The 20,470-nt window shown below is 52.1% G+C and overlaps 1 protein-coding gene across 1 annotated transcript; it reads right to left on the reverse strand.

Annotated features, from left to right (window-relative positions):
* Positions 1-197: 197 nt before the first annotated feature.
* Positions 198-10,043, reverse strand: CDK2AP1 (cyclin dependent kinase 2 associated protein 1). The gene is made up of 4 exons (XM_082852762.1): positions 9,479-10,043; positions 4,883-4,980; positions 3,236-3,362; positions 198-869 (listed from the first exon to the last, which is right to left on the reverse strand). The coding sequence occupies exons 1-4, from the start codon at positions 9,531-9,533 to the stop codon at positions 802-804; spliced, it is 348 nt and encodes a 115-aa protein (XP_082708888.1). The 5' UTR covers positions 9,534-10,043; the 3' UTR covers positions 198-801.
* Between the last annotated feature and the right edge of the window lie 10,427 nt (positions 10,044-20,470).

Here is a 20,470-nt window from a genome sequence, read left to right on the forward strand (position 1 = left end):
CGCTGAGGAGCCGTTCTTTAAAATACCACCAAGAATTTGCGGAACCCACATCTTAATACAAGCTGTTAATGAAAATAAGCTTTATTACATCGAGTAATAAATACAAAGATGCAAACAGTCCCATTTTCTTCCAGATGTTTGGATCAACTTACAGGAAAGGCAGAACTGAAATCTACATACAGTCTCGGGAGAAATTTCGGGATCCTTGTTGGGTTTGGTGTGGGAGGTTGCCCTTTCTTCTGTATGTATAACTTGTGCATTTTAAAAATCGACTTCAGAGCACTAATAGTCATGCAAATGCTTAAGCAAAAAAGAATTTACGTTAAGCAGAATCTATAGTGTATGGGAAACAAGGGGACCAGCTACTAGTTAAATGTGCTGTCAAGTCTGCACTACAAAAAAAAAACCCTTCAAGTTGTATCAGCTTATGAAAAGGATCAAAGAACAATCCGGGTAACATAAATGTATTCAAAAGAGGAGAGCGAGACAGTGGTATCTTGGAGGCAAACTAGTTTGCTGTAAGATAGATAATTTTTACGTGCATCTTTTGAATCAATGCTTTAAAAAACAACAACAAACACCTGGGTAGTTCCTAACTATTTAAAATGTAACTCCCAATCAACTGCAAAATCTTTCCTCAATCTTACAGACTGTAGATTCGGAGCCTAGTGAACCATGGGAGGGGCAGGGGGAGGAGAAACCAAACTGTTACCATTTTGAAAACAAAAGTTTCATCTGAACAGGGGAGATGAACTGTAACTTCTCTCCGAAGATGGAAAACCGTCCAGGCTCACAGGGCAGCTAAGACCTGGCATTACGTTCCGTTTCAGCCAAGCACTCCCGCACCAACCCTCGAGCGTGGATGATGCCTGGAAGAGAAGCAGAGGCGGACGTCAGCCAGCAGCACCCATTCCAGAGGAGGAGGAGGGTCCTTCCAAACCAACCGCGAAACCCTCAGACTGGAGGAAACTCGGGACCTGCATCCAACACCCCAAACCCCATCCCACCCCTCAAAGCCAAAACCCCTCTTCACGTCTCCCTAAAAGTTTCTTCCCATGCTCAAGGTGACAGCCAGCAAGCTCTCTTTTTATGATGTGACTCTATTTGAACCATGTTACCGTCCAGATGACAGGAGGCCGTGTGTCCCCACCCAAGTTCTTTAAGCAGGGACCCGCTTTGGAGATTACACGCCTTCAAACCATTATTTTTCCTAAATTCTAGAAAGGGCTTGACAACGCCAGGCAGGCTGGCTGGTTTGGGTGCGAGACGAGTGCCCACTCAGGCCACCTTGGCCCACTGCTTTGTCCTTCCCCCCAGGGGACGGGTGCCACCTTCTGCACTATTATTCTCCCCTCATCTTTTATCTCTATAGTTTGGGGGTTATCTATTGCTTGTTTGGGTTTTGTGGGGTTTTTTTCTTTTTTTGGCTTTACTGAACTTCATGAAATATTGATTTCATTTTAATAGACACCAAGAATCTACTCCTTCCAAGAGCTGACCCCCCAGAGGGCACTGGGAATGACACCCCAAGTCACTCAGGTGTCCCCACCTCACAAATCTTACCCCCCAGAGCTTCCGAAGACTTTCTGGAAAGGGCTGTGTAGCCACTGTCGCAGCTACTCCACTCTGCCATTGTACTGTGACAGCAGCCGCAGACATTAATAAGCAATGGGTGTGGCCATGTTCCAACAAGTCTTTACTTACAACACTGAAGTCTGAATTTCACATAATTTTCACATGTCACAAAATCTTATTTTTTTCACCATTAAAAAACGCAAAAAACATTCTTGGCGCTTGACTCCCTTGTGCCCTTCTTACTTTGCTATGATGTAAACTTGGCCACCTTACTGGTCAGGGTGACTGTGGGGCCAGCTGCTCACCCAGGATGTGCCGTGAAGCAATCACCAGGTGTATCCATGTGTTGACCTGAACTGCCAGCTTTGTTGGGAGGCTGCAGGTCGCCTGTCAGAAAGACTGCGGGGTCCAGCATCTTCCCAGGCATTTGCAATCAGGTAACCAGCACTCCCGTTACCAGCACTGTGGGCAGAGCGATGCCCACCTGACCCCCAGGGCTGGATTGGGGGTTAAGCTCCTTCTCTCCCCCGAGCCCTCTTCCGTTCCAGCCTCTAACTGCCAGCCCCCCTCCCCACACCTGTGCCTGTTATTCCCCGATCCAGCTCTGCAGTCGGTCAGTCTCTTCACAAAGGTGTCATGAACCGGCCCACTGCTCTGGGTGGGAGCCTGTCCTCAGCCGGCCTTGCCATCACTGGAGCCGTGGCCTCAACTGCAGCCCCCCTGTCACGCCCCAGATTTATAGCCACAGAACATTTCCCTCTCGATTTTCTCCAAATTTGCTTCTCTAACCTTAAAAAAAAAAACTCCTAAAATTAAATTCACACATAAGCCACCGTGCTCTGAACTGCCACCTTCTAAAATAGAAATCCTTTTCTCCTCTCCACGCCGCTTTCACTTCATGAAGCAGCAAAAAACAACCTATTTCTCTGCCTTCTGAAGTCAGCTGGCCAGTCACCTCTTCACGTGAGTCACTTTCTTCCTGTGGCACCATCCTCCCGCCCTTCCTCCCTCTTCAATCAGGAAAGAACTTCAAAGCATTCTCATTCTCCCGCCCCAGACTGGGACGGACCACACGCCCCCCTGGGCCCCGCTCCAAGGAGGACAGCAGAGGGCAACGCAGGCCCCCTTGGCCTCGTGTCAGTGGCCTCACCCAAGTTGGGAGCCTACATTATTGGGCCGCCCAGGGCTCCTAGGACCAGTGTCGGCCAACGGGAGCAGAGCGGGCGTGAGGCAGAGCTGCAGGATCTGGGTACAAAGACTTTTTTTTTTTTTTTTTTGGCCGCACCATGAAGCTTGCAGGATCTTAGTTCCCTGACCAGGGATCGAACCCGAGGCCGCTGCAGTGGAAGCGTGGAGTCCTAACCACCGGACCACCAGGGGAGTCCTGGGGATTCCCTTCTTAGACGCTGCATCTGACAACTGGCCGCCAAGCCCCTTCCATCAGATGTTCATCCCACAGACCCGCTCACCCAGCCTGACACCTCCACAGCCAACGGTAATTCTGTAACAAAGCGGGAGCCCCTGTGCCGCGGGGGACTCTTCCATCTGCCACCCTCCGTTTTCCCCAGAAAATCTTTCAAGACAGTTACTAGGCCAGTGCCGTGGGGTCCGCCAGCAGCGAGGTGTCACCTGTCACGGGAGTCCCGGGCCCACGATTTACCTCGTTTTAGTCTCTCCATCGCGCTCTTGCTGCCCGCATAGGTGGGTCTGATCTCTTTCCCCAGCTCTTCGATGATGGCCAACAGCTCAGCGTATTTGCTCTGGGGCACCTGGCTGTTCCCAGTTCCCTAGAATCAGAAAGAAAAGGGTTCAGGAGGATTGAACCCAACCTGACCCCAATGCCGTGGTCAGGACCCCACAGCATGCCAGCTCCACGAGGGCAGGGCTGGGAAGAGGCCCGAGCCGGGGGCAGGTGGTGGAGGGAGGGCGGCCTGGCCCAGACTCCAGGGCAGCTGCGGCCAGGCACGGCCCACCTGGGCGACAAGCACAGAGCAGGGAGCCGGCCCTCTCTACTGTCCCCTCACACTCAAGGCAACCACCCAGCAGTCTGCAGAAAGCCCCTTTATCATCTCAAATGAAAAGAAAAAAAAAAAGACTGGCTTGTCGATAGGAAAGTGTTCACTGAGAATCTCCTTGAAGGAGCCGATGGGCGGGCAAGTGATGGGGGGGAGGGGGCGTGCTGAGGGTCCAGAGTGGGCGGAAGAGATGGAGGCCACACGTGGGGTCAGCAGGACCACAAAAACTGCCAGGGACCACCCAGACAGAGCCCAGAATGTATTTAAATTCATCCATTCTCCCCCGCAGGCAGGGCCCACCACACAGAAACCCCTTCTCTCCAGAACCCCACAAACAGCCCGAGCAAACACCCGGAGCAGGGAGGCTGGGTCCCGTCGGCCTGTGGGCCTCAGCCGGGCCTCCCTGGCCCCCCCTCCCCGCCCCCCCCACAGCTGCATCAGGGCGGCCACCTCCCCCCCAGGCCCTCGCCTGCTCCCCGCTCCTCTGCCGCCTCCGCCTCCTGGCCTCCTGGTCCTTCCTCCTCTCCTCATCCAGCTCGGCAGCAGCCTCCCGCCGCCACCTCTTCAGGGGGTCCTCGCCCGTGCCCGCCTCCCCTCCGGGGGCAGGAAGGCCTGGCGGGGCATGGCTCCCAGCCGCCGCCTCATCCGTGGGGCCGGCCTCCGTGGCGACCTCGGAACGCGAGTGGCAGCCACGGGAATCTCCCGGCTAGTGGCCCGGGTCCCCTCCCTGGCGGCCAGCGGCCACCTCCCCTGAGGGCCCGCCAACCCGGTGGGGAAAGCAAGTCTCCGCGAGGTTGGGGCAGGGGCGGTCCACAGTCCCGAAACTGGTGGAAGCAGGTGTAAAACTGAGGGGCCAGCAGCTCTCGGTGCAACGCACCTGGACTCCACTAGGATATGGGCCCGTCCTCCCTGCAGGGCCCATGACCTTGTGGGGAGTGAGTGGGAGCAGGGCCCCCCTCCTCTGTCCAAGCTCAGATCCAGAGTCAAGGCCAGACCTCACTTCCCCAGGGACCAGGCACGAGGAGGCCCACCAGGGACACACGTGGGGTGGTGGCCCCATGGGGAACTGTGGCTCTCGGGGCTTCCAGCCTTCTTTGGGCTCTCCCACCCCTTCCTGTCACTCGGTGTCCCCCGTGAAACCCCCTGCCACTTCTCCATTCTGATGCCTTGAGCCCTGGGTTGAGGAAGCTCAGATGACAGCTCCATCATTTCTACTCCTTTCACCGCTTCCCCTCTGGCCCAGGCCGCCCCTAGGGCCCCTCCCACCGCACATCCCACCCCCGCTGCCATACCTGGGTGTAGCCTAGAGATGGCGGCCCGTAGTCACTCAGCAGCTGGCGGTACTGTGATGACGTCGCCATACTGGTGGAGGGCGGGTGGACACTCCCAGCTACAGGGGAGGAGACAGGAGTCAGTAATCAAGTAGCCTTGGCTAACTGCATCCGAGGTAAGGACTCTGAGTCCCCCTGCCCAGAACTCATGCCATCAACAGTGGTCTTTTGTCTCTGAGGATACAGAACCCTATTCCTGTCCTCTAGTTTGGCCACGGCTGATACTCGGCGTAGATGACTGATGGTAAAATGTAGCTAACAGACCACTGCTCTTCACGCCCATCACCACAGCAGACATTGCTAATCAATCACAGAAATTCTTCCCATACATGCAGTCAAAACTGGTAGCAAAGACGAAAGCTGCTGCTATTCTCAGCCTAACCCTTGCAAGTCCCCTTTTCCTGGGTCCTGCTCCCCAGAGGTTGATATCCTAGAGACACATGGCTGCCACAAGAGCCCATCTGCTACTAAGGCTGGTCCACACCTGGGCTGAGACTTCCTGTGTGCCCAAACCTCTGCTGGAGTATATGGTGAGGAAGACAGGGGAAGATCTGGAGGTTGTTGAGACCCAACCCTGGCTGGGGACTGGGGTACTGGACACAAAGTCAGGAATCTGAAGCACATCACAGCCTGTCCGTGTGTCCTTGGACAAGTCCCTCAACCTCTCTGAGCTCCTGTCACCCCTCCCCAAAGAGGGAACAAGACTCTCGGCAGTCTGAATCTATGCCCAGCTGGCTCCACCCCCATGGGGGAGGCGTAAGACCCCACTTATGGACTGTAACACTGGGAGACACTGTCCCTCAGCAGAGGGACCACGGGGGGCCAGGGCCCGGCTCAGAACGGAGTCTCCTGCATGGGGGGTGGGGAGGCCCTCAGCAGGGAATTTTCCAGCTCCAGCTCAGTAGCTGGAAGCATGCAGACCCATAATGGCGTCCGAGTGGTCATTAGCAAGTAAAGGATGTCCTGCAGAATTACGAACAGCGGTAACCATGGAGAATCTACCTAGCCCTCCTCAGCAGCTGCCCGCATGCCTCCACGCCCGGCCGGGGAGCAGCTTCCCTTCTGCCTGCCTTCCCCGGAGCCAAACTGTCTCTCTCTCACGCACACGGCGGGCTCTGCAGACTTGGCCCCCGGGGATGGACAGCTGGTGCCAGGCCGGCCAAACCGACCAGCTGCTCATCTGGTGTGGGCAAGGGGAGGGGGCAGGGGAGGAAGGAAGTTCAGGAGCTCAGGCTGCTGGAGCTGGAAGGGGCCCTGGAGCCCCTCACTGCAGAGACAGAAACACAGACCAGAGAGGGCGGGCACTGCCCCAGCCACACAGCACAGAAGAGACGAACACACCGCACCTATCCCTCTGTCCAGGAGCCGCAGACAGCTTGGTACCCGACGTGTCTTCCTCGGTCTCAGGCCTGCCTGGGTTTCTCCACTGGGACCCAGATTTATGCTCAAACACAGGATGCCCAGTCAGGAAACGTGAATCCTGCCACGTCTAAGCTGGGACTGGGCACAGCACTGCGCTCCTCCAAGCCTCACCACCACGCCTCTACAGTGGGGTAGCTGAAACACCTGTGCTGCAGAACCACACCTCCGTCTGAAGCAGCTGCGGGTGTGCAGTGGCCAGAGCACAGGAGTGTGGCAGGGCGGGTGACCTCCAGCTCCCCTCGCCACATCAGCCAAGCCCCAATTTCCTGACCTTCTGATGTGGGCGGTGAGTGCGGTCTGGGCAGCTCCAGGCCTGCTGCCCCAGGCCAGGGTTCAAGTCCCGCCCACCACAACTTATCACGCCTCTCCGAAAGGCCAGGATGCTAAATGCAAGACTGTGTGGGGGGAGGGGTGTCTACTGCACCGCTCGGCACTTCAAGCCATCTAGAAGATTCCAGTTCCCTGGCAGGAGGTCAGCTGGACACCTCTGGTTCATTCTCTGCACCACCTCCTGCCCTCCTCTCGCTGCATGTCTGTATTTCTTGCCTCCCCGACCCATCTTCTCTCCCACAGCCAAGGGCTTGGACTAGGAGCCAGTCCAGCTGCGCCATACGCGGCTGTGTGACCTAAGAAAAGGCCCTTCCCTCTCTGGGCCTCAGTTTTTCCATCTGTTTGAGGTGATGGTTCCCACCAGAATGTCTCAAGGCCCTAGATGCTGCTCCTCCAGGGTGCCGGGGTTAGGTCCCGGGGGGACTGAGCGGAGGAGGAGGAATGGGTTGGGGGCTTGGGGGCTTGGGGGATGGGAGTCAGGCAACAGCTCGGAGCTTGACTTTCCCACGGCCTGGGTGATGTGGTAGGTGACCCCGACTGTGTACCAGCGCCAGTCCCTTACTCGGTGTTCAGAGGGGGGTGTCTGTGGCCCTGGAGAGAGCTGGCGGAAGGGCCCCGAGTCCCACTCATTCCCACACCTTCCTGCAGACACAGCGGCCGGCTGCCGGAGGCCTAGGAGAAAACCAGACCGGGCGTGAGCACAGCCGTCACGGAGCATCGCAGACAATGCGTGTAGTGTGCGGGGACTAGGGAGGGCCCGGAGCCCAGGGAGGGACTGGCAGAGGCCAGCAGCTCCTGGGGCCAGGCGCGGCTCCCCGCCCCCAAGCCAGACAAAGAGCGCCCGGGCCTGGGGAGCTGGCGGCCTTCCCGCCACTTGGGGCGCCTGGGGGGGCTCTCCGGCGGGGAGGCGGGGGCTTTGTCTAACTCCGCCACTGCCACCGCCGGCCAGGCCGAGGCTTGGCAACTCTCGAGCAGGAGGCAGGGCTGGAGGGTGTGAGGGATGATGACAAGGAAGCCGGAGGAGCGGCAGCGGAGAGTCCATCTTGGATGCAAATGGCACGGGGAGATCCGGCCTTTCTAAAGGGGTCCACGGGCAGGGGGGCGGCCCCACCAAAACACCAGAGACCTGGGGACCTCAGCAGTCCTCCCGGAGTTCACCGCAGGAGAAAGAAGAAAATCCGTGTACAGGTGCTAGCCAGCCCAGAGGGCTTCGGGGTCCCCAGCGGGTGCCTCTGTCACCCTGTGACCCCAATCCCCGAAGGGCCCCACTCAGGGCGCCGGCCTCAACTGCACCAGGGCCGGCCTGAGACTTCCCGCCAGTCCGGGCTGGCAGCAAGACCCTCCACCCATCCCACCCCGGAGTCAGATGAGGGAGGCAGTGAGAAATACTGTGGCCACAAAGCCCGTCTTGGTAAGGTGTGCAGACCCCAGAAGAGGTGAGAACATCTGAGGCGAAAACAGGGGCTCTTGGGGCTTAGCGCCCAAATTTGACCAACTCAACTATCCCCCACCCCGTCCTTCCACCCCCTTAATCTTAACCCTTTCCAATCCCCAAATTTGTGCCCAAGAAGTTAAACACACACACACACACACACACACACACACACACACACCCCTATACACACATATGCATATACATATATTGCTTTCCTGGGGGCCTCTTCAAATTTTCGGAATTCTGGAGTCAACATTCGGAGACAAGGCCCAAAACTTTCGGCCAACTGCCCGCGTGGCATTTCTGACCAGCAAGGCCAATCCCCTCCCTCCCAAGCCCCCTCCATGCACCTCGCTTTTTTGGAAGTTTGTTTCCCATCAAGAGTCTAAAGGAGAAGAACCTTGGTGAAGGGACAAAGCCGGTCCCCTCTGAACCCACAATTTCACCTATCGCCCTCGGTCCCTGGGGCAAGACGCTAGGCACAGCCTAAAGCTGCCTGACAACTTCTGCAGGAGTTTCCTGGGACCGCCCAGCTCCAGCCCCAGGTAAAGGAGAGGACGGCCCCTCCGGCTTCTGAAGGAGGGGGCCTTCTAAACCCAGACTTGGGGGCTCCGAGATGCGGGGGCCCCGCTGAAACAACGCCCCCAGCCGCCGCCTCCAGGCTCTCCGAGGCCCCCGATCTCCTCCAACTTCTCTCCGCGCACGCCTGAAGGGACCTCCCGTGCGACCCATTTTGAGCGCCCCGTCCCACGCGCCAGGCCGGGCGGGCGCCCACCGACGATCTCCACTGCACCGCCGGTGACCTCAGCGGCCCCGCTCCCTCGGGGTCGGCTGCACCTGGCACGCTCGCCGCCCCGCAGCGCCGCCCGCGCGTGGCCCGGGCTTGCTCACGTGCACCCCTGCCGCCCAGGCCCCCTGCCCGGACCTGCCCCCAGCTCCCTAAGGGCGGCCCGCGCCGGGGTCCCGGCGCCCCGCTCCCGGCGCGGCCCGGCCGCTCCCGACTCCCGCCGGCAGGGGCCCTCGCCGAGCCGCCCAAAAGCCAAGGAAAAAGGAGCCGAGAAAGCCTCCCCCGCCCTCGCTCGCCGCGCTCCCCACGAGCCCTCGGCCGCCGGCGTGGGGGGGACCGCGGCGGCCGCCCGTGCCCCGGGCCCCGGCCCGGCCCCGAGGCCCGGCGCGGGGCGCACCCGCGAACTTTGGCAGGGCGGGCACCGGAATCATGGCGGCGGCCGCCGCGCTGCCCCGGGCCGGGACCCGGTGCCCGCCGACCCCGGCCGCCGCGGGCCCCCGGGAGCCGGGGCCGGGCGCGCGGACCCCCAACTTGGCGGCACTTGGGGCGCGGCGCGCGCGGCCCGCGGGGCGCACTCACTCACCGGCGTTGAGGGAGGCGGCGGGCATGTGCGCGGTCAAGTTCGGTTTGTAAGACATCCCCCCGAGCGGCGGGGCGCGCCGGGGCGCGCCGGGGCGCAGCGGGGCCCGGCCCGCGAGGGCGGCGGCGAAGGCGGCGAGGCCGGGCGGCAGCGAGGCGGCCCTAGCGTCCGTGCGCCCGTCCGTGCGCCCGCCGAGCTCCCGCGCACTTTTTGTTGTTGACGGCTCGGGCCGCACCGGCAAATATGGCCGTCCCTCACCCTGACACCCGCTGCAGTATATCACCCATACATCGGGCGGGCGCGCGGGCGCAAGGGCGGCCGCAAACTTTGAGCGGAGCCAGCGGGGCCGGCCCGGGCCGGGAGGGGGCGGCCCGGCGCGCCGCGGCCCGGCGTCAGGGGGCGGCTCCGCCCGCGGCCGCGCCCCGCGCCTCCGGGCGCGCTCGGCGCCCGCAACTTGGCAAAGTTTCGGGGGCTGGGGTCCCGGCGGCGCCCGAGGCCCGCGTGGGTCCCTTTCTTCTTCTGCGCTGGCGGCGCCTGGAGATTTGTGCTTGTACCGATTTTTTTTTTTTTTTTTGGTAAGCTAGGTAGGATTGCAGAATTACTTTTTTTCCCCTTGACTGTGGGGGCAGGGATGGAAAATTACCTGGAGAAAATGGTGGCGAGTGGTATTTTTAAGCACGTAGATCATTCCAGACGCCGAGGTCTGGCTACTCCCCAGAATAAGAACAACCAATTCTTGACATTGATTTCAAATAAATTTCATGTCCCTCTCGGTATTAAGTGGCTTTTAACCCCTTGGCGGCCTAGACTCCTTTGAGACTGGGCAAAACCCAGAGGCCTCCTCCCCTGGGAAATACACCCTCACATCTACATAATTTTGCATCTTAACTCATTCAAATATCTAAGAAGCGCCTACTACGTGCCGGGCCCTGTTCCCGGCGCTAAGGGTACCAGAATAAACTTGACAAAGTTTTCTCTCTCCTGGATTTTACATTGCAATTTTTGATCTTCCTCCGACGGACCCCAGCCGACTTCTGAAATCTGACTGATACGCAATCATCAAATGCATTTTGCATTAGATGATGAAGCTTTTGAAGGTGTTATTTCTTGGAGTTCCGCTTTATTATTACTTTTTAAAATTTTATTGATTTATTTACTTTGGCTGCGTTGGGTCTTCGTTTCTGTGCGCGGGCTTTCTCTAGTTGCGGTGAGCGGGGTCTACTCTTTGTTGCGGTGCACAGGCTTCTCATTGCGGTGGCTTCTCTTGTTGCCGAGCACGGGCTCTAGGCGCGCGGGCTTCAGTAGTTGTGGCACGTGGGCTCAGTAGTTGTGGCTAACAGGCTGTAGAGCGCAGGCTCAGCAGTTGTGGCGCACAGGCTTAGTTGCTCCCCGGCATGTGGGATCTTCCCCAACCAGGTCTCAAACCCATGTGTACCCTTGCATTGGCAGGTGGATTCTTAACGACTGCGCCACTGGGGAAGTCCAGAGTTCTGCTTAAATAGTAAATCTTGTCAAAATACACAAGATGCCCACCCTTTTCTGCCTTTTTTAATCGCCATGCTTTGCAGATTTCTTGATTAACCACAGACATTCAGATACATCTGAATCTAGTGAGGAAGGCCTCAACCTCTTTGCCTGAGGGAAGGGATACCACCAATTCCTTCCCTCTGTCCCTTTAGGATTGAAGGTACAGGCGACACCCCCTTCCCAGGACCCCTTGTGGTCAGCTTTAGGCTGATTCAGCCAAGGATGCTCAATGAAATTTTATTTCACAGCTAAATTAATATCACACTTTCCTACCCTGCTCCCAGGGGACCAATAGTCTAGAGTAGCACTGTCCAATAGAAAAGTATTGGAGCCACATATAATTTAAAAGTTTTAGTAGTCACATTTTAGAAAGTAAAAAGAACTGGTGAAATGAATCTTTGTATTTTATTTAACACAATATATCGAGAAACAGTATGATTTCGATATATAATGAATATAAAGCAATTATTAAGATACTTTCTTTTTATAAGACTAAGTCTTCAAAACCCAGCGTGTATTTTACCTTTACAGCTCATCCTAACTCCAACTGGCCACATTTCAAGTGCTTGGTAGCCACAATACCTAGTGGTTTTCCTACTGGACCAGTTCAGGGCTAGAAGCTATAAGCAGAGGGCTCCCAGGCTGACAGACCTTGGTATGTATTCTGCCTCCATCACCTATTCGCTGTTGGACTAAGCCTCCATTTCCTTGGGGCAAGAATCCAGATCTCAGTGGCCTGCTTCAGTCCCTTCTACAGATGTGTGCGCTATTCTCTTTCCATATTGTATTTTTACCACGATGCCCCCTCAATGATCATCATTGGAAAATATTTTTCCTTTTGTTTTTAATTGAGACCTAGTTCACTTAGTATAAAATTCACCCTTTAAAAATATACAATTCAGCGGGACTTAGTATAAGCACAGAGTTGTGCAATCATCACAACTATCTAATTCTAGAACATTTCTGTCATCCCCAAAGGAAACCGAACAGCAGTCACTCCCCATTCTTCACTACCCATAGCTTTAGGCAACTGCTAATCTACTTTCTATGTCTAGGGACAGACCTATTCTGGACATTTCATATGCATGGAATCAGTTACAATACGTGTATGGCCTCTTTCACTTAGCATAATACTTTCAAGGTCAATCCATGTTGCAACATGTATCAGGACTTTGTTCCTTTTATGGCTGAATAATATTCCATTGTATAAATAGACCACATTTTGTTTATCCATTCATTAGCTGATGGACATTGTTTCCACTTTTTGACTATTATGAATAAAGCTGCTATGAACATTTATGTACAAGTTTTGTGAACATGTTTTCAATATGGGGGGTATATACCCAGGACTGGAATTGCTGGGTTACATAGTAACTCTATGTTTAACTTTTTGAGGAATTGCCACACTTCTTTCCATAGTGACTATATCATTTTATATTCCCAACAGCAATGTATAAATTTTCCAATTTCTCCATATCCTCACCAACACCTTTACTATCTGGCTTTTTTTTTAATTTATTTTATTTTTGGCTGCATTGGGTCTTTGTTGCTGCACGCAGGCTTTCTCTAGTTGTGGCGAGCGGGGGCTACTCTTGGTTGCGGTGCACGGGGCTCTCATTGCAGTGGCTTCTCTTGTTGTGGAGCACGGGCTCTACGTGTGTGGGCTTCAGTAGTTGTGGCACATGGGCTCAGTAGTTGTGGCACGTGGGCTCTAGAGCGCAGACTCAGTAGTTGTGGCCCACAGGCTTAGCTGCTCCGCGGCATGTAGGATCTTCCCGGACCAGGGCTTGAACCCGTGTCCCCTGCATTGGGAGGTGGATTCTAAACCACTGCGCCAGGGAAGCCCATATCTGGCTTTTTTATTTGAGGCATCCTAGTGGGTGTGAACTGGAATCTCATGGTTTTGATTTGCATTTTTTTTTTTTTTTTTGCGATACGCTGGCCTCTCACTGTTGTGGCCTCCCCCGTTGCGGAGCACAGGCTCCGGACGCGCAGGCTCAGCGGCCATGGCTCACGGGCCCAGCCGATCCGCAGCATATGGGATCCTCCTGGACCGGGGCACGAACCCGTGTCCCCTGCATCAGCAGGCAGACTCTCAACCACTGCGCCACCAGGGAAGCCCTGCATTTCTTTAATGAATGATGTTGAACTTCTTTTCATGTGCATACTGGCCATTTGTGTATCTTCTTTGGAGAAACATCTATTCCAATCCTTTACCCATTTTTTAACTTGAGTTTTTATGTTAAGTTGAAAGACTTCTTTATTCTGGATACTTGTCCCTTCTCAGATTTATAGTTTGCAAATATTTTCTCCCATTCTGTGGGCTATCTTTTCATTTTCTTGATAGTGTCCTTTGATACACAAATGTTTTTATTTTTTATTTTTTTTTTGGCCGCACTGCGCAGCTTGTGGGATTTTAGTTCCCCGACCAGGGATCAAACCCGGGCCCTTGGCAATGAGAGCGTGGAGTCCTAACCACTGGACCGCCAGGGAATTCCACAAAAGTTTTAAATTTTGATAAAGTCCAACGTATCTATTTTTAAATTTTTATTTGCTTGTGTTTTGGTACCATATCTTGTCCAAGGTCATAAAGTTTCACCTAAGTTTTCTTCAAATAGTTTTTATAGTTTTTGTTCTTACATTTAGGTCTTTGATCCATTTTTAGTTAATTTTTGTGTATGAAGTGTGTCCAGATTCATTCTTTCATGTGGATATCCAGTTGTCTCCGTACCATTTGTTGAAAAGTTTATTCTTTCCCCGTTGCATGGTCTTGACACCTTTGTTGAAAATCCATTGACGATGAATATGAGTTTATTTCTGGACTCTCAATTCTATTCCATCGATCTGTGGAATCTATCCTTGTGTCGGTACTCCACTGATTTGATTACTGTAGCTTTGGAGTAAGCTTTGAATTCAGGAAGTGCTGAGTGCTCCAACTTTATATTTCTTTGTCAAGATTATTTTAGCTATTCTGGGTCCTTTGCATTTCCCTATGAATTTTAGGATCAGCTTGTCCTTTTTCGCAAAAAAAAAAAAACCACCAAAAAAAACCAAAAAACAAAAAATACAGTTGGGGGCTTCCCTGGTGGCACAGTGGTTAAGAATCCACCGGCCAATGCAGGGGACACAGGTTCAAGCCCTGGTCCAGGAAGATCCCACATGCCGCGGAACAATTAAGCCCATGTGCCACAACTACTGAGCCTGTGCTCTAGAGCCTGCGAGCCACAGCTACTAAGCCCACGTGCCACAACTACTGAAGCCTACGCGCCTAGAGCCTGTGCTCCACAACAAAAGAAGCCACCACGGTGAGAAGCCCACTCACTGCAACGAAGAGTAGCCCCCGCTTGCCGCAGCTAGAGAAAGCCTGTGCACAGCAACGAAGACCCAACACAGCCAAATAAATTAATAATTAATTAAATGTATAAAAAATTAGTTGGAATTTTGATCGGGCTTGTATTAAATCTGTGTATCAAGTTAGGAAGTACTGCAATCTTAATTTCAATGTTAAGTCTTCCAATCCATGAATGCAGGATGTCTTTCCATTCATTTAGATCTTCTTCCTTTAATTTCAACAATTTTTCAGTTTTCAGTGTACAAGTCCTGTACTTCTTTGGTTTACTGTATTCCTAAGTATTTCATTATTTTTGATGCTATTGTAAATGGAATTTACTTAATTTTTGGATTATTTATCTCTAGTGTGTAGAAATACAACTGATTTTTCTATACTGTCTTGTATCCTGCCACTTTCCTGAACTTACTTTTTAGCTGTAATAGCTGTTTTGTCTCGGCATGGAGATTCTTTAGGGTCCTCGATATATAAGATGTCATCTGCAAATTAGAGAGTTTTAGTTCTCCCTTTCCAAATGGGATGCCTTTTCTTTTTCTTGCCAAACAGCCCTGACTAGAGCCTCCAGGACAGCACTGGATAGAAGTGGTAAGAGCAGACATCCTTGTCTCGTTCCTGATCTTAGGGGCAAAGATTTTAGTTTTTCACCATTCAGTGTGATGTTCACTGTGGGCTTTTCATAGATGCCTTTTATCAAGTTGAGGGTGGACCCTTCTCTTCCTAGTTTGTTGAGTGTTTTTATCATGAAAGAGTTGGATTTTGTCAAATGCTTTTTCTGCACCTGTTGAGATCGTGTGGGGGTTTTTCCCCTTTATTCAACAAATAGTTATCAAGAGTCTGAGTGTCAGGCACTATTCTAGGGGAAGCAGAGGAAGACCATCCCCATGTCTTGATGAAGCTTATCATTCCAGGCATGGCAGCCCCATTTAGCTGTCCTCTCTTACCTCACCACACTGGAGCCTTGCCTTTCACTAGTTATTCTTCTTCAGGCCAGACTGGATTATGACCCTGGTGCTTGTTCATTCCCACGTCCGAGCCTTCGTTACACCACCGTGCCCTTGTGTTCCACTTGGCCAACTCCTGCTCACCTGTCAAAGCCCAGCTCAACTATCCCCACCTCTGAAAAGACTTCCCTGCCTGGCTGCCCCTCTGCTAATGCCCGCTATTGTATTTAACCTGGTCAGTTTACTTCATGAGTCTGAGCCACTTGAAGGAAAGAACTGCATCCTCGAATGTCTAGTCAAGGCATACAGAACATTCCATAAAGGGCCTCACTGTGCTCCTAGAAATGAGACAAAGCAAGATCAATTCTCATTTGCATGCGGGACTCCTGTTCTCAACCTTCCTGCTCACAATTCACTTTCCATAACAGATGTGTTAGCTTCCTGGGGTTGCCATAACTAATTACTACTAACTGGTGACTTAAAACAACAGAGACTTATTTGCTCTCAGTTCTGGAGGCCAGAAGTCTGAAATCAAGGTATGGGATGGGCCACATTCCCTCTGAAGGCTCTAAGGGACGATACTTTGCCTCTTCCAGCTTCTGGTGGCTCCATGCATTCTGTGGCTTGTGGCTGCATCCCTCCAGCTCTGCCTTCAGGTGGCCTTCTTCTCTGTCTTCTCCCCGTCTCTTCTAAGAACACTTGTCATTGGACTGAGGACCCACCTTAATCCAGGATGATGTCATCTCAAGATCCTTAAATTAATTACATCTGCAAAGACCTTTTATCCCCAAAAGGTCACATTTACAGATTCCAGGTGGACATATCTTCTTAATTTTTTTTTGGGGGGGGGGGGTAGGGGAGCACCATTCAACCCACTACAACAGGCTTCAAAAAAGGATCCAGAGGCTTCCCTGGTGGCGCAGTGGTTGAGAGTCCGCCTGCCGATGCAGGGGACATGGGTTTGTGCCCCGGTCCGGGAAGATCCCACATGCCGCGGAGCGGCTGGGCCCGTGAGCCACGGTTGCTGACCCTGCGCGTCCGGAGCCTGTGCTCCGCAACGGGAGAGGCCACAACAATGAGAGGCCCACATACCGCAGAAAAAAAAAAAAAAGGATCTGGATTTTTTTCCCTTTCTCCTCTGAGAGTTAAAACCCCTAAAAAGGGGAAAAAAACCATTCTTAGTGGCTCCACTAAAAACATCTGTGTGAAACTCCCTCAAATAGGTCCCTTTATTTTTATTTTTTTCAGCAAAGAAAGATTTGTTGCAGTGTCAGGCAAAGAGAACGGGTGGCTTGGGCTCAAAAACCCTGAACTCCAAATAGGTCCCTTTAAATGAGCGGTTTTAGAAGGATCTAGAATGGTCCCTTATTAGTTTAATGGACATGTCATAGAGTGGCTTGCCAGGGATTAGAGCAGATGAAGGAGAAGGAGGAGGCTAGTGAAAGAGCTTGGCCTGCAAGAACCTCAGGAGATAAATTTTAGTTCTGGATCCACCATGAACCTCTCTTTAGGCCTCAAATAACTTGTTTAACCTACCCGGGCCTTAGTTTCATCTGTAAGACTACAGAGGTTGAACGGGATGAAGCTCTAAGAATTCTCAAAACGCCAACATCCTAAGAAGGCAGACAGACAACACACGTGCCATTTTCTCTAAGGAAAAACGTCAGCCCGGGAAGGCCTTGAAATCATTTTGACACTGTTTCCATCACCATTCTGGGGCAATCAGCTCCAAAGTGGGGTGCACCTGCCTCACATGGTAAGAAGGGTGATTCACAGGACGGAATATTAGAATTCCTGTTTATGTGGGATTTACCACATACATATTAGCACAGAAGTACACATAGGACTTATAAATGACTTAATAAACAATAGTGGAAGTATACTCAGAAACACTTATTAGAACATGTGACCAAAAAAGTTTGGAGACCACTGACTGAAGAAACTAGTTAAGTAAGGCAATCAGACCGAACAGTTTGACAACCAGACAAGCTGTGGGTGAAGTGTCATGATTAAATCAGCAGTTAGTGACTCCAGTGTGGTTTATATCCTCCGGACAGTAAAACCATACTTTATATCAAGTTGGTTTTTTTTTTAAATAAATTTATTTATTTTATTTGTTTATCTTTGGCTATGCTGGGTCTTCACTGCTGCACGCGGGCTTTCTCTAGTTGCGGCGAGCGGGGGCTACTCTTCATTGAGGTGCTCAGGCTTCTCATTGCGGTGGCTTCTCTTGCTGCTGTGCACAGGCTCTAGGCACGTGGGCTTCAGTAGTTGTGCCACATGGGCTCAGTAGTTGTGGCTCGCGGGCTCTAGAGCACAGGCTCAGTAGTTGTGGCGCACAGGCTTAGTTGCTCCACAGCATGTGGGATCTTCCCAGACCAAGGATTGAACCTGTGGCGCCTGCAATGGCAGGCAGATTCTTAACCACTGCGCAACCAGGGAAGCCCAAAAGTTTGTTTCTTAAGTCTGATCTACGATAGAAAATCAAAAATGGGGCATGCAGGACTTCCCATGGTCCAGTGGTAAAGAATCCACCTTTCAAGGCAGGGAACGAGGGTTCAATCCCTGGTCCAGGAACTAAGATCCCACATTCCGCAGGGCAACTAAGCCTGTGCGCCACAACTACCAAGCTCACAGGCCACAAAGTACACAGCCCACATGCCCTGGAGCCTGCACACCACAGCTAGAGAGCCCGCACACCCTGGAGCCTGCATGCCACAACTAGAGAAGAGAAAACCCACAGGCCACATCTAGAGAGAAGCCCGTGTGCTGCAACCAAGACCCGATGCAGCCAAATAAATAAAGAAATGGGGCATGCAAACATTTGAGGACATGATAAACAGCTTTTCATATCAATACCTCTGAACAGGAAACACACATGTAAAAACAAACTGTGGGGAAAGAAAGCTAAACAGAAAATCCAGTATTACTGCAGAAATTGAGAGCACCGTATTTTATCTTGATCTAGGCCTAAAGATGAAAAAGGGGATTCTAGAGACCTCTTATGGCTCTAAACAGTGGACATCTTCACAAAACACCTTTCTACTGAAGGTTCATGAATTTCTCAATTTCCTACAATTAATAATTTATTCTAATTTGGATTTCTCCAGTAATTGCACATCAATCTTTGTGAAAATGAATCTTGCCTACAACCAAAGATAAACAACAGAAGCTCGAGCATTTATTGCGATACTCAAAAAATTTACCCTCTAAAGTTCCCCAAGAAAGGATACTGAAGAAACTGGCGAGAATGGCTGCCTTGGAAAGAAGAACGGGGGCCAAGAGGGAGGAGCAGAGCGCGAACGTTCACTGTATGTTCTCATCTGCCTGTTGACTTGTGTCAGGTGTTGGTATTACTTATTCAAGCAAACTACCAATCAAAAACATAAAAATTAAGTATCCCAGACTAATGTGGTGTCCACCCAGCCATCCTACCTTTGCATGCTACCTGGTGGTAATTCTTAGGTGGATGGTGACTTGGAACCAGCAGTGTGGCACTCGCCTCTCCTAACCCAACGATGCACTTGACGCCCAGAGTGGGCAGCTTTCAGAGGACGAAGCCAACTTGCTGAGAGTTGGGCTCTAAAAATAAACATTTTGCACATTTCTTTTAGCCTCTTTTCTCTCCATAAAGGCCTCCACAGATGGCTTCTTTACATCATGCTCTCAAATGACTAGCTGATAAATATTCATACTTATGGAAATTGTATTGTACATACTCCAAACCCCCAGCCAGTTAAAGTTTGTATTTTCTGTTATCTCAAGGGTGGTGCCCCCTTGCTCATGGGTCTTGTCCTCTGTAAAACACACACAAATTTGTGCACACACACACACAGATCAGACACCAGCTTTTGCCTCTGTATGATTAATTTGCTTAGAGGCGATTTTGATCCTCAGGAGGACATTAGGCCATGTCTGGAGACATTTTGGATTTCCATAACTGGGGGGTGCAGGGTACACAGTGTGTACTACTGGCACCTAGTGGGTGGAAGCAGGGATGCTGCTCTACACCCTACAATGCACAGGACGGTCCCCACATCACCCCACTCTCTGCAAAGAATGGCCCGGCCCAAATGTCAACGGTGCTGAGGCCCTGGGAGACACAACGTGAGGCTGAAAGCAGACTGGGTTACAGATTAAAACACTGAAGGGGAACAAGGTCAAAGCAAACTGGAACCGCAACAGAAAAACTCAGTGGGGACAGTGGAGGCTCTACATGAAGTCTGGCCTCTCGTTTCTTATTCAAATTAATACTCAATTTATTAAGGTTATATATTCAAGAACAAGTTTCCTTTCAGTCTTCAAGCACGACTTAGAAATATTTTAGGAAAATTTTAGTTAAAATGTAAAACACTCCCCTTTCACTTGTTCTTCAATTAATGCTCAATTATCTCACGTATTTGGCAGACTAAATTTCCCTAAATGTAAACATCATTTACAAATTTGATTAAATTCCTTTAAGCATTTCCAGCTACAAACTGAACACGACTTTCTCAAGCATTTCAAACCCCACAAAGAAAAGACTTGCAAACAAGCCAGACTCCAACCATTTACAAAATGCCTCTGTCCGTGTCTAGAGGACAGCGGCATGGACTCCTGGCCCAGACCGCCCCTTGCTGCTTCCCTGACCTCTGTGCCCATCTCACCTGTAAAGTGAGGGCGCCAGCACTCATACGGCATAGGGGCAGGGAGGTTTAACACACACACACACACACACACACACACACACACACACACACACACACACACACACACACACACACACACACACACACACACACACACACACACACACTCAGGGCAAAGGGATCTACTCACTGTTCTGGGTGTCCTGTGGTGTCTTCCCTCCTGTTCATTCCCAATTTCTCTAGCTTCCCAAGCCCAGTGCAAGGAGCTGACTGGATCTCGTCAGGTCATTACTTCTCCATCGATGAGCCCCAGGGCTCACCACACTCCCTTCTCTCCATCCACGGCAGCCTCCTCAAGGCAGGCTGGTGCCAGTGGACTGTCGGTCACCTCCTGGGCCCCCCATCAGGCACCCAGCATCCCTAATGTCTCCTTCTTAGCTCCCGCGACCACCGGAACCTTAACTTGCTCGCTCGTTTGCTATCTCTGACGTGAGAATAACTACCCACGAGGAGTCTACTGAGGACTGCATGTGGCCCGACATAGACACAC

The sequence above is a fragment of the Leucopleurus acutus genome, assembly GCF_964270905.1.
Source record: "Leucopleurus acutus genome assembly, chromosome: 13".
Classification (NCBI taxonomy): domain Eukaryota; kingdom Metazoa; phylum Chordata; class Mammalia; order Artiodactyla; family Delphinidae; genus Leucopleurus; species Leucopleurus acutus.